Source organism: Pristis pectinata, chromosome 18 (assembly GCF_009764475.1).
Source record: "Pristis pectinata isolate sPriPec2 chromosome 18, sPriPec2.1.pri, whole genome shotgun sequence".
Classification (NCBI taxonomy): Eukaryota; Metazoa; Chordata; class Chondrichthyes; order Rhinopristiformes; family Pristidae; genus Pristis; species Pristis pectinata.
This window is the reverse complement of record NC_067422.1, coordinates 40,551,319-40,576,150: the sequence shown is the minus strand read 5'-3', so window position 1 is coordinate 40,576,150 and position 24,832 is coordinate 40,551,319. Positions and strand designations below refer to the sequence as shown.

At 50.8% G+C, this 24,832-nt stretch overlaps 1 protein-coding gene across 1 annotated transcript; it reads left to right on the top strand.

Moving 5' to 3' along the window:
* Nucleotides 1-54: 54 nt before the first annotated feature.
* LOC127580148 (proton channel OTOP3-like) lies at nt 55-24,832 on the top strand (the record flags this gene model as incomplete). Its single annotated transcript, XM_052033360.1, has 6 exons — nt 55-304; nt 9,312-9,448; nt 13,148-13,206; nt 20,485-20,615; nt 21,777-22,696; nt 24,629-24,832. Coding segments are annotated over 6 exons (1,668 nt in total), but the record flags the coding sequence as incomplete, so codon positions are not given.

Here is a 24,832-nt window from a genome sequence, read left to right as displayed (position 1 = left end):
AAGCAGCCCCAGAAACAGGACAATATCAGCGAGGGTCGGGGAGCTGGGAGAGTCGGCGGGAGCACAGAGACGGCGGAGAAACGCAGCCGGCTGCTGTCAGGGCTGCTGGCCATCAACATCCTCTTCCTGGGAGCTGCTCTTGTCCTGAGCTCCATCTTCAACCGTTCGTCGGTCCCGGGGACCAGGGTCCTGATCCTGCTGATGGTGCTGGCAGCCCTGGCCGTGAGCTGGATGCTGTGTCACCGAGCTGTCACGCCCGCCGTCCCTCACCGAGACCTGCACGCCGGCGCCATCTGGCTCAGAGGTCGGTGAATGGATTTTATACAACATAGAACATAGAACAGCACAGCACGGCACAGGACCTTCGGCCCACGATGTTGTGCCGACCTACATAAACCTACTCCACGATAAATCTAACCCTTCCCTCCTACTCAGCACATAACCCTCCATTTTTCAGATATCCATGTACCTAAGAGTCTTTTGAATGTCCCTATTGTATCAGCCTCTCCCACCACCCCAGCAGTGCTTTCCAGGCACCCACCACTCTCTGTGAAAAGGACCTACCTCTGATATCTCCCCCGAACTTCCCTCCTCTCACCTTAAACTGATGTCCTCTGGTATTGGCCATTGCTGCCCTGGGGAAAAGGTGCTGGCTGTCCACTCTGTCTATGCCTCTCATAACCCTATACACCTCTATCAAGTCGCATCTCATCCTGTGTTGCTCTAAAGAGAAAACCCCCAGCTTGTTCAACCTTTCCTCATAAGACATGCTGTCCAATCCGGGCAGCATCCTGGTAAATCTCCTCTGCACCCTCTCTAAAACTTCCACATCCTTCCTATAATGAGGAGACCACAAATGAACACAATAGTCTAAGTGTGGTCTAACCAGAGTTCTATAGAGCTGCAACATTACCTCATGGCTCTTGAATTCAATACCCTGACTAATGAAGGCCAACACACCATACGCCTTCTTAGCCACGCTATCGACTTGAGGGATCTGTGGACGTGGATCCCAAGATCCCTCTGTTCCTCCACACTGCTCAGAATCCTGCCATTAACCTTGTACTCTACCTTCATGTTCATTCTTACAAAGTTTATTGCTTCACATTTTTCCAGATTGAACTCCAACTGCCACTTCTCTGCCCAACTCTATATCCTGTCTATATCCCATTGTAACCTATAACAGCCTTCGACACTATCCACAACACCACCAACCTTTGTGTCATCCACAAACCTACTAACCCACCCCACCACTTCCTCATCCAAGTCATTTATAAAAATCACAAAGAGCAGGGGTCCCAGAACAGATCCCTGTGGAACACCACTGGTCACTGACCTCCAGGCAGAATACGCCCCATCTACCACCACCCTCTGTGGACAAGCCAATTCCAAATCCAGGCAGCCAAGTCTCCGTGGATCCCATGCCTCGTGACTTTCTGGATGAGCCTACCAAGGGGAACCTTGTCAAATGCCTTACTGAAGTCCATATACACCACATCCACCGCTCTACCTTCATCTATTTGTTTTGTCACCTCCTCGAAAAACTCAGTTAGGCTTGTGAGGCACAACCTGCCCCTCACAAAGCCATGCTGACCATCCCTAATAAGACTATGCTTCTCCAAATGCTCATAAATCCTGTCCCTAAGAATCCTCTCCAATAGCTTGCCCACCACTGATGTAAGATTCACTGGTCTATAATTCCCAAGATTATTTTATCCAAAGTTTTATCCAAAACTTTTCATAGCCTCAGTTGTATAGCACAGAAACAGGCCCTTCAGCCCACAACGTCCATGCTGACCTGTTTGCCCACCTACACGTATCCCATTTGTCCACATTAGGACCGTATCCTTCTATACTTTCCCTACTGATGTGTCTATCCAAACGTATCTTGAACACAGTGTCTGTATCTGACTCCACCTTCTCCTCTGGCGGCACCTTCCACACATCACCCACCCTCAGTGTAAAAACTTACCTCTCAGATCCCCTTTAAATCTCCACCTTCTCATCTTAAACCTGTGCCCTCCTGTTTCTGACACCCCTACCATGGGAAAAAGACAGTTTACCCTTTCTGTTCCTCTCATAATCTTATATACTTAGGAATTGGTTTAAATTGGTTTATTATTGTCACATGTACAGAGGTACAGTGAAAAACTTTGTTCTGCATGCCATCCATACAGACCATTTCATCACATCAGTGCATTGAGGCAGTACAAGGGAAAACAATAACAGAATGCAGAATAAAGTGTTACAGATACAGAGCAAGTGCAGTGCAGGTAGACAGTAAGGTGCAAGGTCTTACCGAGGTAGATTGTGAGGTCAAGGTCTTATCGTAGTAGGGGATCTTTCAATAGCCTTATAACAGCGGGATAGAAGCTGTCCTTGAGCCTGGTGGGACGTGCTTTCAGGCTTTTGTATCTTCTGCCCGATGGTGGTGGGGGGAGGGGGGGAGTAGTGAGATGAGAGAATATCCGGAGTGGGAGGGGTCTTTGATTATGCTGGCTGCTTTACTGAGGCAGTGAGAGGTATAGACCGAGTTCATGGAGGGGAGGCTGGTTTCCGTGACACACTGGGCTGTGTCCACAACTCTCTGCAGTTTCTTGCGGTCCTGGGCAGAGCAGTTGCCATACCAAGCCGTGATGCATTTGAGTAGCATGCTTTCTATGGTGCATCGATAAAATTTGACAAGGTAAAATGTGACATGCCAAATTATATAAAAACATAGAAAAACTACAGCACAATTCAGGCCCTTCGGCCCACAAAGCTGTGCCGAACATGTCCCTACCCTAGAAATTACTAGGCTTACCCATAGCCCTCTATTTTTCTCAGCCCCATTGTATCCGCCTCCATCTTAAAAGACCCCATTGTATCCGCCTCCACCACCATTGCCGGCAGCCCATTACACGCACTCACCACTCTCTGAGTAAAACAACTTACCCCCTGACATCTCCTCATTACCTACTCCCTAGCACCTTAAACCTATGTCCTCTTGTGGCCACCATTTCAGTCCTGGGGAAAAGCCTCTGACCATCTACCCGATCAATACCTCTCATCATCTTATACACCTCTATCAGGTCCCCCCTCATCCTCCGTCACTCCAAGGAGAAAAGGCTGAGTTCACTCAACCTGCTTTCATAAGGCATGCTCTGCATTCCAGGCAGCATCTTAGTAAATCTCCTCTGCACCCTCTCTATGGCTTCCACATCCTTCCTGTAGTGAGGCGACCAGAACTGAGCACAATACTCCAAGTGGGGTCTGACCAGGGACCTATATAGCTGCAACAATACCTCTCAGCTCCTAAATTCAATTCCACGATTGATGAATGGCAATACACCATATGCCTTCTTAACCACAGGGACAACCTGCACAGCCGCTTTGAGTGTCCCATGGACTCAGACCCCAAGATCCCTCTGATCCTTCACACTGCCAAGAGTCCTACCATTAAGACTATACTCTGCCATCATGTTTGACCTATCAAAATGAATCACTTCACACTTATCTAGGTTGAACTGCATCTTCTCAGCCCAACTCTGCAACCTATCTATGTCCCTCTGTAACCTCTGACAGCCCTCCAAACTCTCCAAAACATCCCCAACCTTCGTGTCATCTGCAAACTTACTAACCCATCTCTCCACTTCCTCATCCAGGAGGTTTATAAAAATCACAAAGAATAAGGGTCGCAGTACAGATCCCTGAGGTAAACCACTGGACCTCCACACAGAATACGACCCTTCAACAACCACTCTTTGTCTTCTGTGGGCCAACCAGTTCTGGATCCACACTGCAGTGTCCCCTTGGACCCCATGCCTCCTTACTTTCTCAATAAGCCTCTCATGGGGTACCCTATCAAATGCTTTGCTGAAATCCATATACACTACATCTACTGCTCTCCCTTCATCGATGTCTTTAGTCACATCCTCAAAAAATTCAATCAGGCTCATAAGGCCCTTGACAAAGCCATGCTGACTATTCCTTATCAAATTATACCTCTCCAAATGTTCATAAATCCTCTCAGGATCTTCTCCATCAACTTACCAACCACTGAGGTGAGACTCACCGGTCTATAATTTCCTGGGCTATCCCTACTCACTTTCTTGAATAAGGGAACAACATCGGCAAACCTCCAATCTTCCGGAACCTCTCCCATCTCCATTGACGATGCAAAGATTATCAGCAGAGGCTCTGCAATCTCTTCCCTCACCTCCCACAGCATCCTGGGGTACATCTCATCTGGTCCCGGTGACTTATCCGACTTGATGCTTCCCAAAAGTTTCAGCACCTCCTCTTTCCTAATATCTACATGCTCAAGCTTTTCAGCCCCCTGAAAGTCCCCACTACAATCCCCCAGATCTTTTTCCATAGTGAATACTGACGTAAAGTATTCATTAAGTACCTCCGCTATTTATTCCGGATCCATACACACTTTCCCACTGCTGCACTTGATAGACCCTATCCTTTCGCATCTCATCCTCTTACTCTTCACATACTTGTAGAACGCCTTGGGGTTTTCGTTAATCCTGCCTGCCAAGGCCTTCTCATGTCCCCTTCTGGCTCTCCTAATCTCCTTCTTAAACTCCTTCCTATTAGTTTTGTGCTCTTCCAGATCTCTAACATTACCTAGCTCTCTGTACCTTTTGTAAGCTTTTCTTTTCCTCTTGACTAGATTTATTATAACCTTTGTACACCACAGTTCCTGTATCCTCTCGTGACTCCCCTGTCTCATTGGAACGTGCCTATGCAGAACTCCACACAAATATCCCCTGAATATTTGCCACATTTCTTCCGTACTTTTCCCTGAGAACATCTGTTCTCAATTTAATCTTCTAATTTCCTGCCTGATAGCCTCATAATTTCCTTGCTTGTATACCTCTATCAGGTCACCCCTCAGCCTCCTTCGCTCCAGGGGAAACAAGCCCAGACTGTTCCCTAACTAAAGTCCTCCAATGCAGGCAACATTCCAGTGAATCTCCTCTGCACTCTCTCCAGTGCAACCATACCCTTCCTGTCAGGTGGTGACTTGGACTTTACACTGTGGATGGGGTGTTTCTCAAATGAATTGATTCTCAATAAACAAAAACACTGAGGGATGTTGAAGAAATGAGGGTGGATAAAGTGGGTCTGTGGCCAGCACGTCCTTTGTGCAGAAGCCCTCCCTCCTGTTCTATTCTCACCAACCTGCTGTCTCCACCCCAAACCCCCTCTCCTCATCTCCCTCACCCCAACCCCCCTCCCCCTCATACCCTAACCCCCCTCATCCCCCTCACCCCAACCCCCCTCCCCTCATCTCCCTCACCCTAACCCGTCTCCCCTCATCTCCCTCACCCCAACCATCCCCCATCTCCCTCACCCCAACCTCCCTCTCCCTCATCTCCCTCGCCCCAACACCCCTCCCCCTCATCTCCCACCCCAACCCCCCTCCCCCTCATACCCTAACCCCCCTCATCCCCCTCACCCCAACCCCCCTCCCCTCATCTCCCTCACCCTAACCCCCCTCCCCCTCATCTCCTTCACCCCAACACCCCCTCCTCCTCATCTCCCTCACCCCAACTCCCCTCCCCCTCATCCCCCTCACCCCAACCCCCCTCCCCTCATCTCCCTCACCCTAAGCCCCCTCCCCCTCATCTCCCTCACCCCAACTCCCCTCCCCCTCATCCCCCTCACCCCAACCCCCCTCCCCTCATCTCCCTCACCCTAACCCCCCTCCCCCTCATCTCCTTCACCCCAACACCCCCTCCTCCTCATCTCCCTCACCCCAACTCCCCTCCCCCTCATCCCCCTCACCCCAACCCCCCTCCCCTCATATCTCTCACCCTAAGCCCCCTCCCCCTCATCTCCTTCACCCCAACTCCCCTCCCCCTCATCCCCCTCACCCCAACACCCCCTCCTCCTCATCTCCCTCACCCCAACTCCGCTCTTCCTCTTCTCCCTCACCCCAACTCCCCTCTTCCTCTTCTCCCTCACCCCAACACCCCCTCTCCCTCATCTCCCTCACCCCAACTCCCCTCTTCCTCTTCTCCATCACCCCAACTCCCCTGTCCCTTATCTCCCTCATATTTTCCCTCTATCTGGTCTCTCTCTTTGCCCCTCCTTCCCCTCCTTCCCATTCTTTCCCAGCTGAACATCTGAGTGTCTGGTTTGGACCACTTTGGGCAAGGTGTAGATCAGCAACCTGGACAGAGGAGGGAAGGACGCGAGGAATGGAAAGGAGAGCGGAGACAAGACCATGGATTTCTTTGCTCTGTGAACCTAGCCTGAGGTCTGGAGGGAGAGAAGTTTTTTTCAGATATATGAAGAGTAAAAGAGAGGCAAGAATGGACATGGGACCGCTGGAAAATGATGCTGGAGAGGTTGTAATAGGGAACACAGAAATGGGGGACAAACTGAATAAGTATTTTGCGTCAGTGTTCACTGTGGAAGCAACGTGCCAGAAATTCGAGAGAGTCGGGGGGCAGAAGTGAGTGTAGTCGTTATTCCTAAGGAGAAGATGCTTGGGAAGCTGAAAGGTCTAAAGGTGAATAAGTCACCTGGTCTGGATGGACTACACCCCAGGGTTCTGAAAGAGGTCGCTGAAGAGATTGTGGGGGCATTAGTAGTGATCTTTCAAGAATCACTAGAGTCAGGAGTGGTTCCAGAGGACTGGAAAATCACAAATGTCACTCCACTCTTTGAGAAGGGAGGGAGGCAAAATACAGGAAATTATAGGCCAGTTAGCCTGACTTCAGTTGGTAAGATGTTAGAGTCGATTATTAAGGATGAGGTTTCGGGGTACTTGAAAGCACATGAGAAAATAGGCTGAAGTCAGTGTGGTTTCCTCAAGGGAAAATCTTGCTTGACAAATCTGTTGGAATTCTTTGAGGAAGTAATAGGCAGGATAGGCAAAGGAGAGTCAGTGGATGTTGTTTACTTGGATTTTCAGAAGGCCTTTGACAAGGTGCAGCACATGAGGCTGCTAAACAAGATAGGAGCCCATGGTATTACAGGAAAGGTACCAGCATGGATAGAAGATTGGCTGACTGGCAGAAGGCAAAGAGTGGGAATAAAGGGGGCCTTTTCTGGTTGGTGTTCCACAGGGGTCGGTGTTGGGTCCCCTACTTTTCACATTATATGTTAATGATCTGGATGATGGAATTGATGGCTTTGTGGCCAAGTTTGCGGATGTTACAAAGATAGGTGGAGGGGGAGGTAGTGTTGAGGAAGCAGGGAATCTGCAGAAGGATTTGGACAGGTTGGGAGAATGGGCAAAGAAGTGGCAGATGGAATACAGCGTAGGGAGGTGTACGGTCATGCACTTTGGTAGAAGGAATAAAGGTGTAGACTATTTTCTAAATGGGGAGTGAATTCAGAAATCAGAGGTGCAAGGGGACTTGGGGAGTCCTAGTGCAGGATTCCCTAAAGGTTAACTTGCAGGTTGAGTCAGTAGTAAGGAAGGCAAATGCAATGTTAGCATTTATTTTGAGAGGACTAGAATATAAAAGCAAGGACATAATTCTGAGGCTTTATAAGGCATTGGTCAGACCGCATTTGGAGAATTGTGAGCAGTTTTTGGCCCCATATCTAAGGAAGGATGTGCTAGCATTGGAGAGGGTCCAGAGGAGGTTTACAAGAATGATCCTGGGAATGAAAGGGTTAACATATGAGATGCATTTGATGGCTCTGGGCCTGTACTCACTGGAGTTTAGAAGGATGAGGGCGGATCTCATTCAAACCTACTGAAATATTGAAAGGCCTGGATAGAGTGGATGTGGAGAGGATGTTTCCAGTAGTGGGAGAGTCTAGGACCAGAGGGCACAGCCTCAGAATTTCTTTAGCCAGAGGGTGGTGAATCTGTGGAATTCATTGCCACAGACAGCTGTGGAGACCATGTTATTGGGTATATTTAAAGCGAAGGTTGATAGGTTCTTGATAAATGAGCATGTCAAAGGTTACGGGGAGAAGGCAGGAGAATGGGGTTGAGAGGGAAAAATAAATCAGCCATGATCAAATGGTGGAGCAAACTCGATGGGCCGAATGGCCTAATTCTGCTCCTGTGTCTTATGGTTTTATGGAGTGGGATTGTTCGAACTGAGCAAGAGAGAAAACAAAGAAAGCAACAAACCTTTTACCTTTCTCAGTCCTGATGAATAATCTTCAGACTGAAACCCTGACAGTTCCTCTCCCCACAGACGCTGCCTGACCTGCTGTGTTTCCAGCATTTTCATTTTTATTTCAGATTTCCAGCATCTAAAGATTTTGCTTTATCATAGCCATATTTTGATGTTGTTTCATTGTTCCAATGAAAGTATTTTAGTTTTCTTTTTCCCCTGAGATGGTGATTGGCGTCTCCATGGTGAGAGGGTGATTGGGGCACCCAAGATATGGGGGTTGAAGTAAACAGCCATGTTGTTCAAGAGCTATCTTCAGCTTGGTCCTGTCCTCAAGTCCAGATAAATGGAGCTTGCTCTGTAGCTGTGAAGAGTTTGCGAGGTCTTACTCCATGACCATCCTTAACCAGTAACCAGGTGACCAATGCTCTGGCTCTCACCTCTCTGCCAGAAGGTCACAGCTTCCAGTTCCACTTCAGAGGCTTTGATACGTACCCGAGATACAGCCCCAGAGTGTGCTGGAGGAGTGCTGCACTGCTGCAGGTGCCAGTTCTCAAATGAGCTGTGAAAGTGGTACTCACTACTGAATGTAAAAGTACTGCTCGCTACTGAATGTGAAAGGTCACATGATGTGACTGGAAGAGAAGGTTGTGCTGAACAACATCACTAAAACTCACCGTTGGTTTGACAGTGCTATTTGTGGGATCTTGCTATGCCCAATTTGGCTGCTGCATTTCCTGCAGTGCAAGACTTCAAATCTACTGTATCGGCTTTTCTGTGACATACAGTGGCTGTGAAGTGTGGAAGATAAACAAATCTAACTGTCCAACCCACAATCTATCCAATCACACGCCACCCCGTCCAACCCACAATCTATCCAATCACACGCCACCCCGTCCAACCCACAATCTATCCAATCACACGCCACCCCGTCCAACCCACTATCTATCCAATGAGAAACAAACGAATCCAATTTATTTAGATTTTAATCAAACACTAATCTGTTAATCCATCCATGTAGCCAATCAAATGCCTTCCCAAAGGGCCTCACTCATCCTGGCTGACTCACTGGCCCCAGTGTAACATTGCCCCTGCTGACACTGGTTCACTCCCCACGGACGCTGCCTGACCTGCTGAGTGCTTCAGTGTTTTCCGGTTTTGTTTTTGATTTGTAACATCTTCCGTTTTGCTCCAAGTGCTATTTGTAACATCATGTTCTGGGTTTGACCTCAGGAGCAGTGCTGCTGTTCGGGGTGTGTACTGTTCTGCTTGATGCCTTCAAGTTTGGCTACTATCTTCAGCACCAGAACGGCGCATGTACTGTGAAGATCATTTACCCCATTGTGGAAGCCATCTTCATCAGCATTCAGGTGAGGCTCCCTCACAGTAGCAGTGCACGGTTTCAGTTCTCAGACTGCGATGACCAAGACTTATTGCCCATCCCGTAGCGGCCTGGAACTGAGAGACCCGCTGGCTACTTTAGGGGTTAGTTGAGAGTCAATTACATTGGTGGGTCTGGAGTCATCATTACCATATTGGGGACTGACAGACGATCTCCTCTCCTGAAGAGGTTTAAGGAACTAGGGGAGTTCTTAGTGTCACACTCATACTTATTATCGTGGCTGTATTTTTCATTAATTTAATTATTTATTTTAATTAATTAGTTTGCTAGCCAGTGAGAACAAGTTTAGTCGTCGGGATAGACAGGAGCACAGTGAAGGAGAGGAAAGACCATCGGTTTAACCTGCATTTATTTCATTGCAAGAGGCTTGACAGGTGAGGTGGATGAACTCAGGCTGTGGATTGGTTCTGGGGACTGGGAGATCATCGTCCCAACTTTATCGGCGTCAGCAGCAAAGTCTGGTGCACACCGGGTTTGTTGAAGAATGATTCATTGCCCCATTTGCCGCATGTGTAAAGCCGAGAGAGAAGGTTGCTCGGGGCAACCGCAGTGGGTGACCCACAGACCGCTGGTTGTTTGAATTGCGGAGCATTTTGTGGTCCCGTTGGGCCTGTAGATAAAACTTTATCACACTGGCCCCTCTGCGTTTGCTGCTGAGGGTGGATTTGGCGCTCCCATCCAATACAAGTAGTACACAGCGTGTTCAATCTGTTTACAGTAGCACTGATCGACGCGGGCTCGCCTGGATTAGAGGCAAGGCCCGCATGACAGTCAAACACCATTCACATGCGCTCAATCGCCAGCGTCCTCATCCGATGGATACCATGCCAATCCATAACAGATGGGAAACAGCTCTCTACCGCGGTGGGGACATCAGTCCACAAGGCATTCAGAGCGGCCTCCGACACAGCGCCCTGTGGCCAGTTGCACATCGCGTTCCTGCCTCCATTGCACAGTCCGCAAACATCACCACCGCAGTGTCCTCGGTGGGACTGTGGCGCTTCTTCCGCCGGGACTTTGTCACGTCTTCCCGGGGATGAAGCAGGGACTGCACTGTGGCTCTTCATTTGGAGGGAGTCCAGGATCCATAAACGTGGTCGGGTTTCCATTCTGGAAAGGCTCTTGCTGGGATTGGAGGGTCTTGGGGGGACGGGGGGAGGGAGGGAGGGGGGGGGGATGGTTTGTGCAGGATCACTGCCCGACTTCGATGAACTCACTCGACGGGCGGCTTTCAGAGCCCTGGTAGTGGGGAGGAGGGGAGCCGGTGGAGGAGTCCGGCTCAGGGGCGGGGGTGGGGGGGGGGGGAGACATAATGGGGAGGGGACGGCGCCGAGGGTGGAGGAGGTGATACCCGAGGGCCCGCGGCACCCTCGGGGTTGTTGTGTCCGCCGGAGAAAGGCAGATAATGAGGGCACCATCTGTGCCTGTTCCCCGTCACCGTCAGCTCGGTCCCGGTCATTGTCTGGTCCACATGTGGAAATCGCCCCCACCACACACACACACAGAGCCCCCCCCCCCCCACACACACACACACACACAGAGCCCCCCCCCCCACACACACACACACAGAGCCCCCCCCACACACACACACACAGAGCCCCCCCACACACACACACACACACACACAGCCCCCCCCACACACACACACACAGCCCCCACCCCACCACACACACACACACACACACACAGCCCCCCCACACACACACAGCCCCCCCACACACAAACACACACAGCCCCCACCCCTCCACCACACACACACACACAGCCCCCACCACACACACACACACAGCCCCCACCCCCACACACACACAGCCCCCACCCCCCACCCCCCCACACACACAGCCCCCACCCCACCACACACACACAGCCCCCACCCCCACACACAGCCCCCACACACACAGCCCCCACCCCACCACACACACACACACAGCCCCCACCCCCCCACACACACACACACACAGCCCCCACCCCCCCCCCCCCCCACAAACACACATACAGCCCCCACCCCACCATGCCCCACCCCCCAGCCGGTCTCTTTCCCGACCGGAATTCCAGCTCTTTGCTTATCTTTTGTTCCTCTTCCTTCTCGCTCCCTGCTTCTACAATCCCTGTTCTACTCCCTCCTCCTCCGTGATTTCTCCCCTCGTTTCTCTGCTTCCCAGCTCCAATCTGCCGAGCACCCGGCGGTTTTACTCCGGTTCTCTGCCCTTCGCGGTTTCAGCCCCTGTCCCATCCCAAATCAAGGTTCCCTCCCGAGGCAAGGGCTTTCCGTTATCTCTTGCCCACTGAACCCAGTACACTTTCCGAAACACAATGTAAGTACATATAGGCGCAGTAACGTACTGTAGCGCTATTACAGCGCCAGCGACCCGGGTTCAGTTCCCGCCGCTGTCTGTAAGGAGTTTGTACGTTCTCCCCGTGTCTGTGCGGGTTTCCTCCGGGTGCTCCGGTTTCCTCCCACATTCCAAAGACATTTGGGTCAGTAGGTTAACACAGGTGTAATTGGTCGGCGCGGGCTCATTGGGTCGGAAGAGCCTGTTACCGCGCTGTATAAATAGTTTCAAAGCCGACCGGTGTTCCCTCAGTGGGTCCACTGTCCCCAGACTCCGACCCTCCCATCATTTACTGTGGTGGGGACCCGAAGCCCTTGCACTAGTTAATGGGGATTCTAACCCTATATCCAACCCCTTTCATTACTCAAAACGGACTCGCAGCCCGGACTTTACATGCGCCGGTGGATCCTCAGGTGTCCAAGGCTAGTCAACCCATCTGGTCTTAACAGTCGGACAGCGAGACCTGCTGCTCACACTGTGTACCGAGGGCAGAAAGACTCCGTGTGAGGCAAATCCTTCCCTTTATTTTCCAGATTTTCCATACTTCCGGAACAATGGGGATGAAAGGCTCCCATCCCAAGGGGTCGGAGAGTAGTTTGATTTGACAACAGACTCAGTGACTGAGTGAATGGATCAGGGCAGGTCAAGATTTGATTCATTGGCTCTGACAATCATGGTCAGGTTGCCCCAAGGTTCCAGATGATCGCAGTCCCAGTCACTTTTCCTGTGTCATCGCCCAAATGAAGCGCAAGGAGCCCCAGCCGTGTAAAATGAAGGAAAACGAACAGCAATGTATTATATGGAGAAATTGTAACTCACCACCTCCCCCCACCACCCCCCCTCCTCCCCCCGCCCCCCCCCCCCCCCCCCCCCCGCTGTTCCCGGCTCCTGCTGAACTTTAACAATCTCAGGATCCCACCCAACTGGCCAACAGCTCAGTCCTTGGCGTGAATCCAACTCAATCATCTGATGGTGTTCTCAACAATACCTGTGAGAACACACTCCAGCAGGGATTGGGTCCACCACTGTGTGATCCATTCACCAGGGCACCTTCCCTCCAAGTCCAAAGGAACAGTGTCCTCGGCACAGAGAAAATATGGAATAAAGGGAAGTTTCCTGGACTCCTCAAGACAAAGATTTCATTGCTTGTCATCCAATTCAACACCTCTCTGTAAGGCAGGAAACTGAAGCTTCCCACAGCCACAGTTACAAAGGGCCACAGAAAGACAAGGGTCAACCATGGGAACTGTGGGCAAAATGTCGCGAGTTGTTGGATGTGATTCTTAAGGTCGACATGGAGTGTGAAACGTCTGATTAAGTCTTGTTATTTTCAGGCAAACCTACTGTGGTTTCACTCGAGAGACTGCCTCCACGTGCATCGAGATGCCACCAGGTAGGTCGGAACGAGCCCTGGTTTTTAATGAGGAACGAGCAGCCCAGCAGGGTGACACAGGACCCGGGCCTGGAGCAGTGCGATGCTCCCTCGGACTTTGTGTAGCTTCAACTAGTGATGTTGAGCACCTGGTTAACAATGGTCACTCGATGGGCAATCCCTTTCAGGGAGAGCGTTGTGTGGCTGGTGTATTGCAACACCACAATCCCACATAGAGGAGTCCCTCTCTGCTTAAGGACTTCAGTCCCTGTCCAGAATTGGCCCTTCAAAGTCACCTACAGTGAACCTCATCTAGTTTGGAAGGTATCAAAATGAAAAGGATTCAATTAAAATTAATTGTCAGCAGGATACTAACGTCCCTGGGATGGAGTTTTGGGAGCTCATACCCAACTTTGTTACAGGTATACTACATTTCCCCCATTTCTATGTGCCCATGTGACCTTTCTCTTGTGGTTTGCAAGTGTTAGTGAGATTGTTCAATAATTCCAGAAACTGTCAGCAGTTCTGCAGTGTTCTCAGCCTTTAGCTAACCACTTTGCAGTGGCCATTTTGGGAGCAGCCCTGTTTGAGTTTGAAGTGCAGTGTTTGAGGCTTTGGCTGTGAGCCTTCGGCGAAGAGGCTGAGCAGAGGTAAGGGTCAAGGTAAGCACAGGTGAGGTCTTTCAGCTGTAGTCCTCCACTTGAGGCAGTGGTGTGCTTGTCCTGCAGGATGTGGGAGATGAGGGAGACTTCCAGTGCTCCTGAGGACTGCACCTGTGGGAAGTGTGTCCAGCTGCAGCTCCTGACTGACTTGCATGAAGGAGCTGAAGCTGGGCACACTTACGATCATCTGTGATGCTAAGAGCATCGTAAACAGAAGTTTCAATGAAGTGGTCACACCTAGGGTGGAGCCTGGAGTGACCAACAGGGAGGGTATAGTGGGTGGACATACAGTGCAGGATTCCCCTGTGACCATTCCCCTGGAAAACAAGTCTACCGCTTTGGATACTGTTGGGGGGTGACCATTCAGGAGAAGGCAGCAGTATCCAGGTCTGTGGCACCAGGACTGGCTCTGAGGCTCAGCGGGGAAGGGTGAAGACAGACAGGAGTCCAGTGACAGGAGATTCGATTGTTAGGGGGGGCAGACAGGAGATTCTGTGGCCACAAAAGGGACTCCGGAACGATGTCCAGGATGTCTCTGGGGGGGGGGGGTGGGGGGGCTGCAGAACATTCTCAAGGGGGAGGGCGAGCGGCCAGAAGTCGTTGTGCACGTTGGCACAAATGACACAGGTAGAGAACGGGATGAGATCCTGCAGAGGGAACGTAGGCAGCTGGGGAAGAGGTTAAAAAGCAGGAGTCGAGGGTTGTGATCTCTGGATTACTCCCAGTGCCACGAGCGAGTGAGGGTAAGAATAGGAGGATGTGGCAGATGAACGAGTGGCTGAAGAGTTGGTGCAGGGGGCAGGGATTCAGATTTTTGGACCAATGGCATCTCTTCCAGAGCAGGGGTGACCTGTACAAGAGGGACGGATTGCACCTGAACTGGAGGGGGACCAATAGCCTGGTGGGTAGATTTGGCTACTAGGGAGGGTTTAAACTAGATTGGCAGTGGATAGAATCCAAAGCAGAAGTGAGTCAGATGGGAGGCTGGAAGTTGATACCGAAATCAATGACAATAAGGTCAGTGGATAGGACAGGCAGCCTGGCAGGGAGTGAGGAAAGGCTGTGGGATTAAATTGAATTTATTTCAATGCAAGAGGCAGGTAAGGCAGATGGACTCAGGACATGGGTAGGTACGTGGGACTGGGATATTACAGCCATTACAGACACATGGCTGTAACATTACAACAAACCTGTGCGTACACCTCATTGTGTATCTGACAATAAATGTGACTTTGACGGCTAAAGGAGGGACAGGACTGGCAGGTTAGTGTTCCAGGATACAGGTGCTTCAGGTGGGGTAGGGGTGGAGGTAAGAGAGGGGGGAGTTGCATTTCTGATTATTTCCAGCACCAGAGGGCATGTATTTAACATGAGGGGAGTGGCGGAGGCAGAGAGCATGGGAACGTTTAAAAGACTCTTAGATAGGCACATGGATAGGCAGAGGACGGAGGGATATGGTCAGTGTGTGAGGAAGGGGGATTAGATTAATTGGTAGTCATTGGGTTTAGTTAGTTTGGCACAGCACCATGGGCCAAAGGTCCTGTCCTGTGCTGTACTGTTCTGTGTTCTATGTGGGCAAGTTTGCTGGAACTGTTGCGGAGGGTTTAAACTAGTTTGGCGGGGGATGGGAACCCGAGTGACAGGTCAGAGAATGGGGCAGTTGGTGTACAGGTTGATGCAGCGTGTAGAGAGACTGTGGAAGGAAAGGCAGTAGAAAGGGCAAAATTGCAGTCAGTTGGATGGGCTGAATCTGTCTATTTTAATGCGAGAAGTATCAGGAACAAGGGTGATGAATTTAGAGCGTGGGTCAGTACATGGAACTATGATGTTGTGGCCATTACAGAGACTTGGCTGTCACAAGGGCAGGAATGGCTGCTGGATATTCCGGGGTTTAGATATTTCAAAAGGGACAGGGTGGGGTAAAAGAGGTGGGGGAGTGGCTTTGCTGATCAGGGACAGGAGGATGACTGGAGTGAGGGTAGGACCAATTAGGAGTAAAGAAGGAAACGTGCCTGGAATCGGAAGAGGTAGGGGAGGTCCTTAATGAACACTTTGCTTCAGTATTCACCTGTGAGAGAGACCTTGACGTTTGTGAGGACAGCGTAAAACAGGCTGATAAACTAGAACACAACGATGTTGAGAAGGACGATGTGCTGGAACCTTTGCAAAACATTCGGATGGATAATTCCTCGGGGCCAGATGGGATGTATCCCAGGATACTACAGGAAGTGAGGGAAGAGATTTCTGAGCCCTTGGTGATGATCTTTGCCTCCTCACTGGCCATAGGAGTACCAAATGATTGGAGAGTGGCAAATGTTGTTCCTTTGTTCAAGAAAGGGAGTAGGGATAACCCTGGGAAGTACAGAGTCTTACTTCAGTGGTAGGCAAATTATTGGATAAGATAGGGTAAGATATCTTTATTAGTCACATGTACATTGAAACACACAGTGAAATGCATCTTTTTGCATAGAGTGTTCTGGGGGCAGCCTGCAAGTGTCGCCACGCTTCCAGCGCCAACATAGCATGCCCACAACTTCCTAACCTGTACGTCTTTGGAATGTGGGAGGAAACCAGAGCACCCGGAGGAAACCCACACAGACACGGGGAGAACGTACAGACAGTGGCCGGAATTGAACCCGGGCCACTGGTGCTGTAATAGCATTACGCTAACCACTACACTGGATTTATGAGCATTTGGAGAAGCATAGTTTCTGATTAGGGACAGTCAGCATGGCTTTGTGAGGGGCAGGTTGTGCCTCACGAGCCTGACTGAATTCTTTGAGGATGTGACAAAACACATTGAGGGTAGAGCAGTGGATGTGGTGTACATGGACTTCAGTAAGGCATTTGATAAGGCTCCCCATGATAGGCTCATTCAGGAGGTCGGAAGGCATGGGATCGAGGAAAACTTGGCTGTGTGGATTCGGAATTGGCTTGCCTATAGAAGACAGAGGGTGGTTGTAGATGGAGCATATTCTGCCTGGAGGTCAGTGACCAGTGGTGTTCTGCAGGGATCTGTTCTGGGACCCCTGCTCTTTGTGATTTTTATAAATGACTTGGATGAGGAAGTGGCAGGGAGGGTTAGTAAGTTTGCTGATGACACAAAGGTTGGTGGTGTTGTGGATAGTGTAGAAGGTTGTTGAGGGTTACAACAGGACATTGATAGGATGCAGAGCTGAGCTGAGGAGTGGCAGATGGAGTTCAACCCAGAAGAAGTGTGAAGTGATTCACTTTGGAAAGTTGAATTTGAAGGCAGAATACAAGGATATTGTCAGGAATCTTAGTGTGGAGGAACAGAGGGATCTTGGGGTCCACGTCCATAGATACCTCAAAGTTGCTACGCAGATTGATAGGGTTGTTAAGGTGTATGGCATGTTGACCTTTATTAGTTGGGGACTGAGTTCAAGAGCCGCAAGGTAATGTTGCAGCTCTATAGAACTCTGGTTAAACCACACTTGGAGTATTGTGTTCAGTTCTGGTCACCTCATTATAGGAAGGATGTGGAAGCTTGAGAGAGGGTGCAGAGAGATTTACCAGGATGCTGCCTGGATTGGAGAGCATGTCTATATAGGTTGAGCGAGCTGGGGCTTTTATCTTTGGAACGAGGGAGGATGAGAGGTGACTTGATAGAGGTGTACAAAATGAGAAGAGGTATAGATCGAGACTTTTTCCCAGGGCAAAAAGGGGGCATACTTTTAAGGTGATTGGAGGAAAATACAGGGGGAAGTTCAGAGGTACATTTTTTACACAGAGAGTGGTGGGTGTGTGGAACACACTGCCGGCAGAGGTTGTGGGGGCAGATACATTAGGGACATTTAAGAGACTCATAGAAAGCACAGGGATGATAGAAAAATGGAGAGCTATGTGGGAGGGAAGGGTTAGATTCTTAGAGAAGGTTAAAAGGTCAGCACAAAATCGTGGGCCGAGGGGCTTGTACGGTGCTGTAATGTTCTATGTTGTATCATAGCCTGAGTGGTCAGAGATGAAATTACTGAGGGATCGTCCAGTGAGGCTTTATGGGTGGAGCTGAGAAATAAGAAGGAGATGGTCACCTTGTTGGGATTGTACTGTGGGTCCCCAAATAGTCAATGGGAATTAGAGGAACAAATGTGCAGGGAGACTCCAGAACGTTGCAAGAATAATATGATTGTCATGGTGGGGGACTAGCTTTCCTAACACAGACAGGGACTCCATAGTGCTGAGGGCTATGGGGTGGAATTTGTTCAATGTGTTCAGGAATGTTTCCTCACACAGTATATTGAAGGCCCAACCAGGGAGAGGGCAAAGCTCGACCTACTCTTGGGTAAAGGGGCAGGACAAGTGATTGAGGTGTCAGTGAGGGAGCACTTTGGGACCAGTGACCATAGTTCTGTTTAGTTTTAAACTAATTACGGAAAGAGATAGAGCTGGTCCACAAGTTAAAGTTCTAAACTGGGGCAAGGTGAATTTTGACAGTATTGGACAGGAACTTGCAAAGGTTGATTGGAGTAGGTTGTTTGTGGGCAAAGGGACATCTGGCAAGTGGGAGACTTTAAAAGTGAGATAGTGAGAGCTCAAGGTCTACATGTTCCTGTCAGAGTGAAGGTGAAGGCTGGTAGGAGTAGGGAACCCTGGATGATGAGGGATTTCCCCTGGTCAGGAAAAAGGAGGCATGGGTCAGGTACAGGCAGCTGGAATCATGAATTCTGGGAGGAGTATCGGGGCTGCAGGAGTCAAGAAGGAAATCAGGAGGGCAAAAAGGGGGAATGAGATCGCTTTGGCAGAGAGGATTAAGGAGAATACAAAGAGATTTTATATTCAGGGAAAAAGAGTAACTAGAGAGAGAATAGGGCCCCCCAAAGACCAAAGGGGACATCTTTGTGTTGGAGCCACAGGAGACAGACGAGGTCGTCAATGAGTATGTCTCCTCTGTTTTTCCATGGAGAAAGACATGAAGACTTCAGACCTTGAGGTAGTTAATGGGGAGCTCTAGGAGACAGTCTACATTACAGCAGAGGAGGTGCTGGCTGTCGTAAAACATATGAAGGTAGATAAATCTCCAGGGCCTGACCAGGTCTATCCAAGAACACTGTGGGAAGCTGGAGAGGAAATTGCAGGAGCCCTGGCTGAGGTACAGGCATCATCATCAGTGATGGGTGAAGTCCCGGAAGACTGGAGGGTGCCTAATGTTGTGCCTTTAGTTAAGAAGGGCTGCAAAGAAAAACCTGGGAACTAGAGACCAGTAAGCCTAACATCTGTGGTGGGTACGTTATTGAGGGACGAGATATACATGCAGTTGAAAGACAGGGATTAGTTAGGAATAGTCAGCATGGCTTTTTGTGCATGGGAGATCATGTCTCATGAACTTGATTGCGTTTTTTGAAGTAACCAAGAAGGTCGATGAGGCCAGGGTGATAGACGTAGTCTATACGGACTTCAGTAACGTCTTTGATAAGGTTCCACATGGTATCTGATGTGGAATAATATGTAATATTGTGTTCTGTTTTGGTCACCATTCCATAGGAAAGATGCCACGGAAAGTTAGATTGAAGGGATTCAGGGAGAGCTGGCTAATTGGATACACAATTGACTTGATGGTAGGAAGCAGAGGCTGATGGTGGAAGGTTGTTTCTCAGACTGGAGGCCCGTGACCAGTGGTGATCCCCAGGGCTTGGTGCTGGGTCTATTGCTATTTGTCATCTATATCAATGATTGGATAAGAATGTACAAGGCGCGGTTAGTAAGTTTGCAGATGGCACTAAAATAGGTGGTAGAGTGAACAGTGAAGAAGGTTATCAAAAATTACAGGGGGGTCTTGATCAGCTGGGTAAGTGAGCTGAGGAATGGCAAATGGAGTTTAATCCCAATAAGTGCAAGGTGTTGCATTTTGAGAAGACAAATGAGGGTTGGACTTTCACAGTGAACCACAAGGCCCTGGGGAGTGTTGTAGAACAGAGGGACCTTGGGGTGCAAGTACACAGTTCCCTGAAAATGGCATCGCAGGTAGATAGGGTGGTGAAAAAGACGCTTGGCAGCTAGCCTTCATCGGTCAGGGCACTAAGTTGGGATGTTGTGTTGCAGTTGTACAAGACGTTGGTGAGACCACATTTGGAGCATTGTGTTCAGGTTTGGTCACACTGCTGTAGGAAAGATGCCATGAAGCTGGAAATAGTGCAGTGGAGATTTACGAGGATGTTGCCGGGTCTCGAGGGACTGAGTTATGGAGAGAGGTTGAGCAGGTTGAGACTTTATTCATTGGAGTGAAGGAGAATGAGGGCTGATCTTCTGGAGGTGTGTAAAATCCTGAGGGACATAGACGGGGAATCAAGAACTAGTGGGTTTAAGGTGAGAGGGGGAAGATTTAATAGGAACCTGAGGGGCATCTTCTTCACCCAGAGGGTGATTAGTACATGGAATGAGCTGCCAGAGGAAGTGGTTGAGGCAGGTACATTAACAACATTTAAAAGGCACTGGGACAGGTCCATGGATAGGAAAGGTTTAGAGGGATATGGGCCAAAGGCAGTCAGATGGGACTGGCTTAGATGGGAATCGTGGTCGGCCTGGACCAGTTGGGCTGAAGGGCCTGTTTCCGTGCCGTGTGACTCTGTCATATGTAAAGGTTGGTCGTCACTTTGTTCCCCTCCCTCTCCCGCCGTAGGTGTGGGCTGATGGTGACCTTGGCCACAGACCTGGTGGTGTGGATGACCGCAGTTACTGATGACTCCATTCACATGGAATTAGAGGCTGAGGAGCAGGCAGCACACAACAGGAGCAGCTCGCAGCTCGGAGGTACAGGCTCCCACTGTACCGGTAGCGCACTTCCGCACCCCTTGCTTCACGGCTTGGCTTTATTGCAGCGCACAGCGCTGACCTTCCACATTTATCGCTTTACTCGGTCAGGAGCTCATGTGAAAGGTGCAGAATGAAGATCCCAATGCCCCGTACTGGGGCAAATGATGGAGGGAGTTGCTTCAATTAATGCCTTCCCTCCAAACGCCACAGTGACACAGAAGCTGGAGGCCACTCTCTGCAGACAGTTAGTTACATTTACAAAGGGCAGTCACACCTCAGGGGACCCTGGCAACTCCTTATGTCAGAAGTAAAACTCTGCGGATGCTGGGAAACCTAAAATAAAGACAGAAAATACTGGAGATGTCCAGCAGGTCAGTCAGCATCTGTGGAGGGAGAGACAGAGTTAATGTCTCAGTTAGTGGGTCTGGCACAAGCTGGAACAGCCCATAATTGTTGAATTCAGTGCAGAGTCCCGAGGGCTGTGACCTGCTTCGCCAGAAGACGAGGTGCTGTTGCCGGGGCTACACTGGAGATGTTGGGGCAGTGCAGGGGGCGGGGGGCGGGACACCAATCAGTCAGAGCCCGAGTGTCAGACCCCGAGTGTCAGACCGGGTAAGCCCGGGGTCCCTGTACCGGAGAGCAGGAGGACCAGGAGCAAACCCCCGCTCCCTCCCCCCCTCCCGTCACCAACTCCTGCTGTCTTCTGATACTACTGAGGCCATTCGACCCATCAGGTCCACACCACCCCCAGCAGAGTGATCCCATCGGTCCTATACCCACTGCCCCATCTCCCTGTCGCCCTGCAGCTGACTGCCCACCCTCCCCTTTCATTTTTTGGGCGTTAATCAGGCCCTACAGTAACCTCTGACGCCCCAGCTGTGCCCAGGGACTGTGTACGGGACGGTCGGTGTACGGGACGGTCGGTGTACGGGACGGGTCAGCGTACGGGACGGGTCGGTGTACGGGACGGGTCGGCGTACGGCACGGTCAGTGTACGGCACGGTCAGTGTACGGGACGGTCAGTGTACGGGACGGTCAGCGTACGGGACGTTCGGTGTTCGGGACGGTGTTTCCGTGCTGTACATTATTCGAGCGCGGTCTGTGCGGCGGACCGACACCAGCCGTTCCTAATGCCGGGCACATGTCCCGTCTGTGCAGGTGGTGGGAACAGGTCGGAGCTGGGCTGCCGCAGTGAGCTGTGCGCCGTTTTACGGAAGGCCATTGTGATCATGTACCCCTTCAACATCGAGTACTGCCTCATCTCCTCCACTATGCTGTACATTCTGTGGAGGAACGTGGGGAGGGTCATCGGCAGCCACGGCACTCACACCAGCTACAGGTTCCGGGGCCATGGGCTTGTTGTGGGGCCGCTGCTGGGGGCGCTGGTGATGGTCGCTGGTTTGGTGATCTTCGTCCTGTATCAGCTGGGGGTGTCCGCCCACCCGCGACGGCCCACGCCCTTCCTCCAGTTCTACACCTTCCACATCGCGCTGCTGTCGGTGATGTCGCTGTGCTCGCTGGCGGCACTGTCCGTGCACCGGTGGGAGGTGAGAGAGATGGACAGCAGGGAGAGCCCCACCCGCAGCCTGGACGTGGTCCTGCTGCAGGTGGCCGCCCTCGGACAGCTCTGTGTCAGCTACTTCTCCATCGTGGCCGTCGTGTCCACCCATCCCCAGCGCCCCGCCGATCTTCTCAACCTGACCTACTCCCTGCTCATGATCATCGAACACGTTCTGCAGAACCTCTTCATCATTGAGGGACTGCACAGGCAGTGTGTTCCGGAGGACGCTCGTTCACGCTTTGTTGGGGCTTGTGATAAGGATTCCACCATTAACCTTCAGAACCTGGTGGACCAGCAAGCGCCGTCCCCAGACCTGGCCCAAGACCCCCCGGCCGCCGCGGGGAACCTTCAGACCGACGCGCCGGCTGACCAGCCACCGAACGCAGCGCTGGATGGCTCCCCCAGCCCCGACCTGAGGAAACTCTCTCAGCTGCCTCCGCCATCGACCAGTACACTCAACTGGAAACGGAAATTCCTGAAGGAGGTCTCCATGTTTATGATCATGTCCAACCTTATCGTAAGTTAGTCTGATCTCTTCTACCGGTGAGGCCCCAACTTCCCCATTTCCAGCGCGCTGCCACACTTCCATGGTCACGGCACATTCACTCAGAGTGGGTCAGGCCTGACACCGAGCGCTAACCTGGCCTCAGCTCCTCCGCCTGGGCTCAGCTCACTGACCATCAACAATTCAGCGCCCCAAGTCCCCTCATGGTAGAACCACGTCCTGCAATTTACCACCGCCCACCTCCCCAGGTCTCCCTGTTTGTGTCCTTGCAGCTCCCTCACCATGCAGCCCCTTGCTTTCGACGCCAGCTTTGCCTGTTCCGCTGTGGCTCCAGTTTACCCAGGCCACGGCTGTCCTAGTGGGGATTTATTATTACCTTGTAATCCCTGCACTCAGCGCTCTATTTATGAAACCACAAATAACCGCGGGTATTTATACGAACTGTAATGGCACAGAAATTTACAGCACAGAAACAGGCCCTTCAGCCCAACTCGTCCATGCTGACCGAAGTGCCTGACTGAAGCCCATGTGCCCGCGTTTGGCCCGTGTCCCTCTAAACCTTTCGCATCCATGGACTTGTCCCAATGTCTTTTTAAATGTTACAATTGCACCCACCTGGCAGCTGGCTCCACATCCCCACCGCCCTCTGTGTGAAAATCCTGACCCCTGCCCCTCCCCCCAGGTCCCCTTTAAGTCTTCCCCTCTCACCTTAAACCCATGCCCTCTGGTTTTAGACTCCCCTACCCTGGGGAAAAGACCGTGACCGTCCACCTTATCGATGTCCCTCGTGACTTTATAAACCTCTATAAGGTCACCCCTGAGCCTCCTTCGTTCCAGAGAACAGCCCCAGCCCTTAGTGCAGTGACCAGAACTGCTCACAACACAAAGTGCGGTCGAACCGACAGTTTGTACAACTGCAACATGATGTCCCAACATCTTTTGGCAAGATTTCCAAATGTCTTCTTCACTACCCTATCCACCAGCATCATCCCTTTCAGGGAGCTATGGATTTATACCCCAAGGTCTCTCTGTACATCAACGCTCTGAAGGTCCCTGCCATTTACTCGATGTGTCCGACCAGAATTTGACCTCCCAAAGTGCATTACCTCCCACTGGTCTGGATTAAATTCCATCCACCACTGCTCTCTGCTCCACTTCCCAGCTGATCCATGTCCCGGTGTATCCTTAGACAACCTTCTTCACTATCTGCAACTCACCTACAAACTTACTGATCACATCACCTACGTTCTGATCCAAGTCCCAGTGCCGATCCCTGCGGTACACCACTTCCAGTCAGAGAAGCACCCACCCACCACTACCCCCTGCCTCCTGTCACCAACCCCATTTCGGATCCAGTTTGTCAACCTGCCTCGGATGCCTTGTGCCCCGACATTCTGGACCAGCCTACCAAGGTCAGATTTTATTAACGTCACTGCACTCAAGTCACTTTCTCACTTCTGTCTCATGTCTTCTGGCTGAGTTGGTAATTGTATTTTTAAGGTTTTGTAATTGACCCGGGGTTCCCGATAACACCTTTCAGCCATTACAGCCTGGTACAGTTTCACTGCCGATCTTCCGCAGATAGTCCAGAAGCGGCCACAATGTGGCTTGGATACAGAGTAAAACTCTCTCCATAATCTCACCAAACACAGTCAGGGCAGCTGCAGAAACAAGCTCCAGTCCATAGTTCTTAAACATCGTCCCACTGAACCATCCTGGTCACTGCAGTGTGCATTAAACAAAGGAAGATCCTTTTACGCTCTCCCTTCACACGTTCGCTGATCACAGAACTCAAACAACAATCTTGGTTCCACCCTCACAATCCAAAGACACTGCTTCCCTCGGGCGCACTCCACAGTTCTCCCTCAACAACCAGACTTTGCTCCTTTGTTCTGACGGGCATCAGCCAGCAGACTGAGTAATGTTTCTTCATTTCCTCTTCAGCTGTGGATTATGCCAGCATTTGGAGCTCAGCCCCAGTTTGAAAATGGACTGGAGAAACAATTCTACGGGTTTTCCGTCTGGTTTGCCATTCTAAACTTTGGTCTACCACTGGGGGTCTTTTACAGGATGCATTCTGCTGGCAATCTGCTGGAAATCTACCTGTCTGCCTGATGCCCGCTCCCCACAGATACCACATTCGCCGTG